This window comes from Siphateles boraxobius, unplaced genomic scaffold (assembly GCF_051911475.1).
Source record: "Siphateles boraxobius isolate OS27281-9 unplaced genomic scaffold, OSU_SipBor_1 222, whole genome shotgun sequence".
Classification (NCBI taxonomy): domain Eukaryota; kingdom Metazoa; phylum Chordata; class Actinopteri; order Cypriniformes; family Leuciscidae; genus Siphateles; species Siphateles boraxobius.
In genome coordinates, this window is record NW_027508836.1 from 160,001 (window position 1) to 172,500 (window position 12,500).

The 12,500-nt window shown below is 44.1% G+C and overlaps 1 protein-coding gene across 1 annotated transcript in view; it reads left to right on the forward strand.

Moving 5' to 3' along the window:
* Positions 1-12,500, forward strand: part of LOC143747446 (uncharacterized) — a 14,733-nt gene that overhangs the window by 476 nt on the left and 1,757 nt on the right. The window contains exons 2-7 of the mRNA XM_077240217.1: positions 4,553-5,794; positions 7,626-8,251; positions 8,871-9,030; positions 9,184-9,263; positions 9,356-9,447; positions 11,078-12,500. The exon at positions 11,078-12,500 is cut by the window's right edge and continues 1,560 nt beyond it. Of these exons, the coding sequence (XP_077096332.1) occupies positions 4,573-5,794; positions 7,626-8,251; positions 8,871-9,030; positions 9,184-9,263; positions 9,356-9,447; positions 11,078-11,264 (2,367 nt within the window). The 5' untranslated portion in view covers positions 4,553-4,572 and the 3' untranslated portion in view covers positions 11,265-12,500. The remainder of the gene's footprint in view (positions 1-4,552; positions 5,795-7,625; positions 8,252-8,870; positions 9,031-9,183; positions 9,264-9,355; positions 9,448-11,077) is intronic.

The following is a 12,500-nucleotide window of genomic DNA, read 5'->3' on the forward strand; positions in this document are numbered from 1 at the left end:
GTAGTGTAATATTTGTGACTCTGGTCAGTGGTCACTATTAAAATTTTCTAGTTCAGGTACAGTGGTTGAAGATCTGGCGTAACTGAAGGGTTGTAGGTTCGAACCCTGCAAGATTCAGACGTAATATTGTTATTTCACGTATCATTAATTAATTTTCTGTCAGTATTTATTCTCCTTAATGCTGTTATGCTGTAGAAAATGTTGTTTTGAACAGTGTCTCAGGTGCTCAGGACATTGCTGTCAAACTTCATCATCACAGGATCTGCTCTGTATTGCTTTTTGTGATTAACCGAGTGAAATTTAATTATTATGGATAATCTTCTCCTCTGCCGAAGCTCTGAGCTCTTACTCACTCTAGTTACATTTATAAAATATCATTATTATTTTCAGCATCATTAATCCAGTCTTCAGTGTCACATGATCCTTCAGAAATCACTATAATATGATGATTTCATGCTAAAGAAACATTTATGATTATTATCGATGTTGTGCTGCTTCAGATATTTTTTAAAGAAACTGATAAACTGCCGTTCAAAAGTCTGAAAAATAAATCAATACTTTTATGCATCAAGGATGCATTAAATTAATCAAAAGTGACAGTAAAGACGTTTACAAAGTTACAAAAGATTATATTTCAAATAAATGCTGTTCTTTTGAACTGAAAGAATCCTGAAAACTAAAATGCATCAGTTTCCACAGAAATATAACTGTTTTCAACACTGATAATAATCATAAATGTTTCTTGATCATCAAATCATCATATTATAGTGATTTCTGAAGGATCATGTGACACTGAAGACTGGAGTAATGATGCTGAAAATTCAGCTTTGATCACAGAAATAAATTACACTTTACTATATATTCATATAGCAAACAGATGATTTACATTATAATAATATTTCAAATTTTTTACTGTATTTCTGATCAAATAAATTCAGCTTTGATCACATAAATCAATCAATTCCTTTTATTGTCATTGCAATAATTAATTAGCAAACCTGATGGTGCATCCTCACATGACAACACCACAACAATAATTAAGACACCATAAATGCAACGCACTACAATACAGAAACTTGACAGTTTCATGTAAAGATATTGCACATTGTTGTCACAAAGTGACCCTAACTGTAATTATGATTATTGAATCATGGTGTAATCAGAAGTTCAGTGTTTAGCGGTGTGGAGTTCTCTTACGGCTCTGCGGTGAAAGCTGTTCTTAAATCTATTAGTCCATGATGCAATAGATCCGCCTCCGATAAAGGTCTTCTGGCTGTTCCTTCTGCTTTTGTCTCATTACGTGTGAAGAATCAGTCACTGAGATGCTGAAGCCCTGCCGAGGGTCTGGTTATAGAGATGGTCCTCGATCTGGTGTCTTCTTCAGGTTGGCTCCTGCACTGGTGTGATGGGCTCTATCACCAGACCTGTTCCTCTGACAGATCAACGTTGTCGGGATTATTCCAGTTAGCGTGGCTACGCGGAAGCGATAAAAAAAGCTTGTACCTTGAAACATGATTCATGGTTTGTGTTCTCGAGTTGCCAGACACCGTTGTGCGAGTGACCGGCCGGAGCGTGTTAAGGGTTTTCTGTTAGAACGGTGTGTGTTAGCGGCCGCTAAGTTAATAACTAACGATCTTTACAACGGAAGTGAATCAATCAAAACTAACTTTATCTGTACAATAACTTTATTCTAGATCTGCTGGAAAGCCTAAACAATCTCTGTTACTGTAATGTCCTATCATCACTGTAAAGCTGCTGTGAAACATCTATATTGACTGTATAAATGCGCTGTATAAACAAAGGAGACTCGACTCGATTTGACTTGACCTGAAGGGGATGTTACAATCCTTAAGGAGAGTTTTAACCCCCTTTGTCACCCAGGGGTTCTGACAACCCCATCCCCAACACAACCCCATCCCCAACACAACCCCATCCCCAACACAACCCCATCCCCAACAAAACCCCATCCCCAGCACAACCCCATCCCCAACACAACCCCATCCCCAACACAACCCAATCCCCAACACAACCCCATCCCCAACACAACCCCATCCCCAGCACAACCCCATCCCCAGCACAACCCCATCCCCAACACAACCCCATCCCCAGCACAACCCCATCCCCAACACAACCCAATCCCCAACACAACCCCATCCCCAACACAACCCCATCCCCAACACAACCCCATCCCCAACACAACCCCATCCCCAACAAAACCCCATCCCCAGCACAACCCCATCCCCAACACAACCCCATCCCCAACACAACCCCATCCCCAACACAACCCCATCCCCAACACAACCCCATCCCCAACACAACCCCATCCCCAACAAAACCCCATCCCCAGCACAACCCCATCCCCAACACAACCCCATCCCCAACACAACCCAATCCCCAACACAACCCCATCCCCAACACAACCCCATCCCCAGCACAACCCCATCCCCAGCACAACCCCATCCCCAGCACAACCCCATCCCCAACACAACCCCATCCCCAACACAACCCCATCCCCAACACAACCCAATCCCCAACACAACCCCATCCCCAACAAAACCCCATCCCCAGCACAACCCCATCCCCAACACAACCCCATCCCCAACACAACACAACCCCATCCCCAACACAACCCCATCCCCAATCCCAACCCCATCCCCAACACAACCCCATCCCCAGCACAACCCCATCCCCAATCCCAACCCCATCCCCAACACAACCCCATCCCCAGCACAACCCCATCCCCAATCCCAACCCCATCCCCAACACAACACAACCCCATCCCCAACACAACCCCATCCCCAATCCCAATCCCAACCCCATCCCCAATCCCAACCCCATCCCCAACACAACCCCATCCCCAACACAACCCCATCCCCAATCCCAACCCCATCCCCAACACAACCCCATCCCCAGCACAACCCCATCCCCAACACAACACAACCCCATCCCCAACACAACCCCATCCCCAATCCCAACCCCATCCCCAATCCCAACCCCATCCCCATCCCCAACACAACCCCATCCCCAACACAACCCCATCCCCAATCCCAACCCCAACACAACCCCATCCCCAACACAACCCCATCCCCAATCCCAACCCCATCCCCAACACAACCCCATCCCCAGCACAACCCAATCCCAACCCCATCCGCAACACAACCCCAACCCTCTGGATTCGACATTGCTTGATCAATTTAGATCTAAAGGTGATGATACACAGGGCAACTTTTTGAGCAATGTTGCCGTCAACGGGCAACCAGATTAGACACAGCCCGCGACCGATCTACATTATCCAGATAGAAATGTATTGCTCATTTTCAATGTGAAAGTGCCCAAGCAACAATCGCTCCACAAGAGTGCCCTGTGTATCATCACCTTAAGCCTGTACCAACTCCCGCTCTAAACCTAACCATGGTAACCCTATGGATTGTAAACCTAGTCGTCTTAGCCCATGGGTTCTTAACCTCAGGTTGGCAGTTTCTTCAGACCAATCGGGATCTAATCCTATACCCATCCCTTTTCTAACTCTACCCACAGTACCCCTATAGATTGATTTGTAGACCTGATCCCCATATGTTCGGATCTGCGAGTCAGGAGGCTGGTGTCGTCTAACATGCCATCCCTAACGTGCCGTCCCTCCGTCTCCCTACTCCAACCCTTCCTACACGGGTGCTGGGTTGGGGTTGTAATTTCCAAAACCCTAACAGCTTTCCTGTCGCTCAAACAGTGGTGCGTTGGTGTTTGCATTGATTCCCAGGGAAAGCAAGAACTGACAAGAATGTAAATGTGTAGATTGAAATGGAATGTAAGTCACTTTGGATAAAAGAGTCTGCCAAATGCGTTAATGTAAACCTTGACATTATCAACACAGGACTGTATGTAGCTCCAAGTCCTGAACCTCAAAAATGTCCCAGTTTGTCATATCAAAACAATAGAGTACGGATAGGTGACCTGATTGGCCCGAGTGTGGTAATGGTATTGACCTAAACCCGTTCTTAATGTTCTATATTTGTCCCTCTTATAGCACATCTAATGTGCTGTTTAAATTTCAGGAGAGCAGCCTTTAGGTCTGATTGATTAAAACCACCAGCTATAATATGGACTGCTTCAGGGTATTTGCTTTGTATTCAATTTACAGTAGCCTAGGGCTATGCTAGGATTAGCATCTGGTGGAATTTAAACAGCTGTAACGGTGACAATGGTTTATATTCACATAGAAATCAGCTGTTTTACATTCTAATAATATTTCACTGTTTTACTGTGTTTTCTATCAAGTAATTGCAGCCTTAATGAGCAAATTTTTTTGCAAAGCTTTCTTCCTAATCGAGCAGTCAAATAAACCTGGCATTGCATTCTAATAATATTGTCTCTGTGACGAATCGCTTTTTTCTCTATTGGAAGTCGCTTTAGATGAAAGTGTCTGATAAATGCAAAAATGTAAATGTTTTGTTCACATCTTGTATTTGGTATTTCTTCGTACTAAAAGCAGTTATTCCTCTCTTGTTTATCAATATTGTCATATTAATTTCATGCCTTCCTTTTTATCCCGTAGGTCTTCTCCGGAAGCATGTTATGACCCACGCTCGGAAAAAAGGCTCCCTCGGCCAGTGTCGTGGCGAGGGGCAGGGCCACGTGGAGGGCGGGTCACATGGTGAAACTGTGGGCGGAGCCTGGCCTGTGCGATCAATGGTGAAGAAAGTCAAGGCCAGGAATCGTGAGCAGCATGAAAGTCAAAAACGCTCATTGAAAATGGATGAAACTAAGAAGCACGTGAGCAAGAGAGGAAAGGTTAAGACTGTGAGCGAGCGCAAGCGTAAGCTGTACCCGCTACGAGGAAGAGCCGCGGCTTCAGACGGCGAGGCGTTGAGCTGCCATGTTTTGCTCACGCGTTTGGGCGGACAGGAAGAACTGATCCCAGAAGTGGATCCCAAAAAAGAGAAGACATTGCAGGATAAATCTTCAGCTCTGGAGCCGCGTAAACGTCGACTAGCGTCTCTAAATGCAGAGGCGGTTAACAGTCTGCTGCTCGAGAAAACCGACACCAAACTAGCGAAGAAACACTGCGATGGCGCCTCAACTACTAAGACCTGCTCGAAAAGAACCTCGAAGGCAGAGACATGCCAAAAGAAGAGGAAGAAAGACGAGTCTGACGCGAGTCTCTACGCTCCGGCTCCCAGACGGCTAGCTGGACTCAACGCCGCCGCGTTAATGAAGCTAACTAGCTCGACTACAGGAAGGATAAAACCGGACCGCTGCAAACCCAAAACACAGATGCCGTCCAAGAAGATCAGCCGCGATCCCGACGGAGCTTGTGAAGTGTGTAAAAGCAGGAGCTACGAGTCAGAACTGAGTCACGCGGCGGCTAAACCGGGCTTCCAGTCGCAGAGCATTCTGGGATACCCAGTGACGGTGGTGAAGGAGGAGCCGGTGGAGGCGGAGCTGAGTGCGTTCTGCTGCTGTCCGCCGGACTGCCACCGGCTAGCGCTGTTCCTCGCGCAGGAGCCGGATGAGTCGCGGATCAAACACCTGGTTCCGGCGCATCCGGCACTAACGCTCAGCGCTCATCCGTGTGTGTGCGCGGATCCGTGCTACGCCGGGTACCTTGTGCACATCGCTCACCCCGGGCCGGGTTTGAGCGGGCCGGCGCTGCTAGCCTCCTCAGGGATCGCTCATCCCTTCTGCGGGTCCGTCGGGTCGGGATGCTACCGCTGTGGAGTCGGACGATACGCCTTCGCTAGCCGGACCTGCTCCTTCCCCACCAGCTGCTCACACTGCAGACATCCCATCAAAACAGGTCAGAGATCATGATGACGATTGATGAAAATCACCAATAATAGGGGTGTAATGATACCCTCATGACACGAATCGATACCCTCATGACACGAATCGATACCCTCATGTCACGATTCAATACATATCACGATACTGAACTCACGATACTGAACTGATGATACGATACATATCACGATACTGAACTCACGATTCGATACATAACACGATACTGAAGATACGATACATATCACGATACTGAACTCATGATACGATACATATCACGATACTGAACTCATGATACGATACATATCACGATACTGAAGATATGATACATATCACGATACTGAACTCACGATACAATACATATCAAGATACTGAACTCATGATACGATACATATCACAATACTGAACTCACAATACGATACATATCACGATACTGAAGATACGATACATATCACGATACCGAACTCACGATTCGATACATGTCACGATACTGAACTCATGATACGATACATATCACAATACTGAACTCACAATACGATACATATCACGATACTGAACTCACGATACGATAAATATCACATCACTGTACTCACGATACAATACATATCACGATACTGAACTCACGATAACGATACATATCACGATACCGAACTCACGATACAACACATATCACGACACTGAACTCACGATAAGATACATGTCACGATACTGAACTCATGATACGATACATATCACGATATTGAACTCACAATACGATACATATCACGATACTGAACTCACGATACGATAAATATCACATCACTGTACTCACGATACAATACATATCACGATACTAAACTCGCGATTCGATACATATCATGATACTGAACTCTCGATCCGATACATATCACGATACTGAACTCTCGATCCGATACATATCACGATACTGAACTCACAGTAACACAAAAAAGTGACTCAAAAGACACACAAAAAAAGTAACTAAGTCAAGTCAAGTCAAGTCACCTTTATTTATATAGCGCTTTTTACAATACAGATTGTATCAAAGCAGCTTCACAGTGATAACATGAAAATAATATAACAGAGTTTGTTTCTAAAAGAAAATTGAGTCAACGTCCACCTTAAGCAAGGCAGATCAATAATATTATTGAATATTAAATGTCCCCAACTAAGCAAGCCAAAAGCCAAGGCAACAGTGGCAAGGAACCAAAACTCCATCAGGTGACAGAATGGAGAAAAAAACCTTGGGAGAAACCAGACTCAGTCGGAGGGCCAGTTCTCCTCCTGCCAACGAAGGAACAGTGCATGATTTATGATTCGGGCAGCATTACAAGGCAGATTGGAAAGTAACACAATTAGTTAATTTTAAGGGAGTAACTCAACATTGTAAAGCATTACTTTTCAAAGTAGCTTTCCCCAACACTGACTCTAACCCTAACCCAAAACAAAATCTGACTGAAAGCAAATTCTTTGAGAGATCAACCTTAAAATTGGAACACAACTTGTTTATATTTATAGCTTTAATTTTCTACCAGTTTTAGTTCAACATTTTTCATAAAATATAATTTTTTTTATAAAATATTGTTCATAAATCATAAACTTAAACTTTTTTTGTTTCACTTTTTAAAAGTTTTTTTTACTTCAACAATAATCTACCAATCTTCTTTAAAATGAGACCAAACTTAAGTCTGTGGCTTCGAATTTTTATGACAGTTTTTTTAAACACTGACATTTCTGTCCTCTATGGACCAATGTGGATCTTTTTTTAATTGACGCGCAAGGGTTAACAAGCCATACCGGTCTGTCATTGCGTTACACCTGTAGTAATCATGTGTTTCATTGTGCTGTTTCAGAAGGCTTCTCCTTGTCTCAAGATGAGCACAGTCGCTCACTACTGGTTCCTCCGACCCTTCCGCTCTCCGGATGTCCCAGCATGCCCCGGGTTAACCGGTCCCCCCCGCTCTCCGGATGTCCCAGCATGCCCCGGGTTAACCGGTCCCCCCCGCTCTCCGGATGTCCCAGCATGCCCCGGGTGAACCGGTCCCCCCCGCTCTCCGGATGTCCCAGCATGCCCCGGGTTAACCGGTCCCCCCCGCTCTCCGGATGTCCCAGCATGCCCCGGGTTAACCGGTCCCCCCCGCTCTCCGGATGTTCCAGCATGCCCCGGGTGAACCGGTCTCCCCCGCTCTCCGGATGTCCCAGCATGCCCCGGGTAAACCGGTCCCCCCCACTCAACCCGCGACTGCTGTCCTCGATGTCGGACCGCAGGCAGGCTGAAGTCAGGCTTAAAGTGGGCAAAACATGCCCTCAAAACCCCAAACCATCCAACGGGTCGCTCACTATGGGCCACACCAGCTTATCCAAACGACCCACAGCTAGTCCAGCAAGTGCCAAACATCAGAGGAAAGTCAGCCGGCGCGAGGCTACGAACGGATGGCGTCCTGTCGGAGTCCCTACGGAGAAGGAGGTGTTTATTGCGGTGAGTGATGGACGTGGTTGTTCGACTGCAGACCGATCTGTGTTTAGGGTCAAAATACCGCAAGAGCGATTAGAGAGCAGACGCTCCGGATGAATCACTCTCCCGGTACTTTGATGTCAAACACTGATCGGTCTGTACAGCGCCGCTTCAACTCGAACACACCTTTTATGAGTGAGTCATTGAATCATTCATTCAAGAGATTTGTTCAAAAACACTGATTCATCCAGTAATGAAGCAAGTGAAGTCTTTATGAGTGAGTCATTGAATCATTCATTCAAGAGATTTGTTCAAAAACACTGATTCATCCAGTGATAAAACAAATGAAGTCTTTACGAGTGAATCATTGAATCATCCATTCAAGAGATTTATTCAAAAACGCTGATTCATCCAGTAATGAAACAAGTGAAGGGCTTGTTCGACTTGAATAATAATAAGAATTCAAAATAATAAATTTTTTAATAGACTACAGCAATTAACATCTTTTTAGAACCTCTAGTAAATTACATGTTTTAATCGTGAATTTATCCGGATTCGTAATGTTGGCGTGTGTTACTTCTGAGTGAATCATTAACCAGCTCAGATATGAAGTGGATATAGTGTAATAGTTTAGGTTTTGCAGGGCGATGACGAGACGGTTCTTCGTCAGTGTTATGAAGGAGTGGAGCGAGATGGAGAAGTGATCAGGGTACGAGACACAGTGCTCTTAAGATCGGGACCGCGGAAGAAAACCCTGCCGTACGTGGCCAAGATCTCAGCTCTGTGGGAGGATCCAAGAACAGGTGAAGTCATAATAATACAAATAGTTATTTATTTATAACAACATTTTCTTTAATAAAAATGTCCTCTTTTCAGTCCTCTGACTCAGTGTTGTTGTTGTAAATAAAAGTTGTTTATTTGAGTGTGTGTGACGTGACTTGGCTGTTTCGATCCAGGAGAGCTGATGATGAGCCTATTTTGGTACTATAGACCTGAGCACACGCAAGGAGGCAGAGATCCCAGCATGCACTGCGAGGTGAGCCACTGCTTTCAGCTGGACACTTGTGCTCGAGTGATGTTCACCCTCACATGATTTCTAGAGATGTATTTAAACTGTCTGTCTTTCAGAACGAGATCTTCGCCTCTCGACACCAGGATGAGAACAGCGTGGCCTGCATCGAGGAGCGATGCTACGTCCTGCCGCTAGCACAGTACTGTAGGTAAGAGCTCGGCCCAGGGTCCTGTCATCAGATGTGTTGCACAAAGGCCAAGAATTATCATTTTGCAACACCTGCTTAAGTCATTTAAAAAATGACTTAAGGAAACGTACCGGCCATAAATATTTTCTACCGGACACGAAAACAGGCAGTACTGACAGCTAAATTTTAGATACCTGTGAAAATGCACAATTCTCTTCCAGTTTCGATACAACTACTAGCCTAACTAATATACATTTAAAAAATGATTAAACTCAAGTAAACAGCTGAGTAAAAAAAAAGCAAAAACACAAATAAATGCAATGTAACAAAGATAGAAATGAAATAAACAGGTTTTTCCGGTGGATCTAACAGTAGTTTTCAGGTACAGAAATTTAATAAAGTGAGCAAATGTAAAATAACACTGTATATTCTTCACTGTATAAATTAAACATCCTTCTTAATTAATCCGTATTAAAGTTACAAAAGTTGTTCAGTCAAGAGCAGCGAGTGATTTTTTTCCTGTTTTTTATTGATTGATTAACAGTAAACACAGACAGCAGGAATATTAGGCTGCTGTCACTTTAAGAGCGGATGCACTGATCTAATATACTGACACATGTTTACTTTCTCAAATGTTTACGTTCACTTAAGTCATAACCCACTATGTTTACTGGGGTACTCACTATTTTGTAACATAATTTTGTGAATTTGTCTGTTCAAGCACAAGAAGACATGAAAGAGTGTTTAGTTTGCACACACACACACACACACACTCACTCACTCACTCTCTGTCTCTCTCACTCACACACACACCATCTCACTCACAATCACATTTACACAAACTCACACACACACACACTCACTCACTCTCTGTCTCTCTCTCTCACACACACACCATCTCACTCACAATCACATTTACACAAACTCACACACACACACACTCACTCACTCTCTGTCTCTCTCTCTCTCTCTCTCTCACACACACACACACACTCACTCACTCACTATCTGTCTCTCTCTCTCACACACACACCATCTCACTCACAATCACATTTACACAAACACACACACACAAACTCACACACACACACACACTCACTCACTCTCTGTCTCTCTCTCTCACACACACACCATCTCACTCACAATCACATTTACACAAACTCACACACACACACACTCACTCACTCTCTGTCTCTCTCTCTCTCTCTCTCTCACACACACACACACACTCACTCACTCACTATCTGTCTCTCTCTCTCACACACACACCATCTCACTCACAATCACATTTACACAAACACACACACACAAACTCACACACACACACACACTCACTCACTCTCTGTCTCTCTCTCTCTCTCTCACACACACACACACACTCTCTCATTCACACTCACACTAACACACACACAGACCCACACACAAACTCACACACTCACTCACTCACTCTCTGTCTCTCTCACACACACACACACACACACTCTCTCATTCACACTCACACTAACACACACACAGACCCACACACAAACTCACACACTCACTCACTCACTCTCTGTCTCTCTCACTCACACACACACACTCACACACTCTAACAAGCACACACATAACTCGCTCACATTACGTGTCATAATAATCTAATGTGATGTTGCAGATTTTGTGCCTTGGCCAAGCGGCGCTCTGAGGGAGTGTGTGACAGCACCCCGCTGGTGCCCGTCCCCTCGGCCAGCGCCAACCCGTCCCACCGGCCCGTGCCCGAGGGCACCGACCCGCAGCTGGTGTACCTGTGCCGACACGTGTACGACCTGCGCTACGGGCGCATCCTAAAGAACCTGCAGTGAACCAATCACAGCATCCCGAGGCTGATCACATGACCATCACTGATCACCGAGCCGGTGGTCTTGATGTCCAAATGAGGCTTCCGTAGATTAATTGCCTTCTTTATTTCTCCTTCAGAGACGAACCTCACTTTGTATATCGATTCTGTCATGTACACTGGACTGTCGCACTGCTGAGGGCTGATGGGAGGATCTCTGAAGGGTTCAGAACGCTGACGCTTTCATAACAAATCTCTCTTAATCTAAACCAGGCCGAGACTAAACCCTCTGAGGTCCAGACTAAAGGTCCGTTCACACCAGCGCCGACATGACGATAACTAATGCTCTAACTCTAGGAGAATAGGGTTCACAAAGTGAGTCACTGAATCATTCATTCAAGAGATTCATTCAAAAATGCTGATTCATCCAGTAATGAAGCAAGTGAAGTCTTTATGAGTGATTCACTGAATCATTCACTTAAACGGATTTAAATCAATAATAACATTTTAATTTAATTTAAAAAAAAATAATAGACTCCAGCAATTATCATTTTTTTATAACGTCTAATAAAGTACATGTTATGTTGTTTAGAGAATTGTGATCTCTATTTTAAAGAGAAAGTCTGTGATTCTTCATTTATGCAGAATCGTGCAGCTCTAACGTTTAACAAGAAAATCCTTACTTTTTCTTTAACATTATTTCTACTTCAAAATTTTCTGTGTTTCTTCACTAATTAACTATTAATTTCTGAGTGATAATAAAACTGTGAGAAAAAGCATCAGATGTATATCGTTATCGGTCTCGGTGTGAACGGAGCACTTCAGGACCGTTTTGGGAACGATAAAGAGTGTGTTTGTGTAGAACAGATTTCTGATGCTCATAATATTTATTCCTGTGGCGTTTGAGCTCTTCCTGCCCAGATCGAGTGACGGTCGTGAAGTTTAAAGTGCGGCGACTCTGACCAGACGAACCAAAGGACGACGCATTCATCGTTACACAGCTCATCAATTACGTATATATTAATCGGAAACAAATGAAGTGTTTGCGTGATTTGTAAGGAGATCTATGTTTTGTATCTTTGAAATTGAACCTTTAGATTCAGATCCTCTAGAATGCAGAAATATATTTTAATATTTATCTCTCGCTTCTAGTGTTCCCTAGAGAAGTTGCACTATTACATTCCCTGATCGTTTGTGAGATGCTTTAATTAGATCAAAACCGCTTCAAGTTTATTTAGTGAAAGAAGCCGATTATAAAATA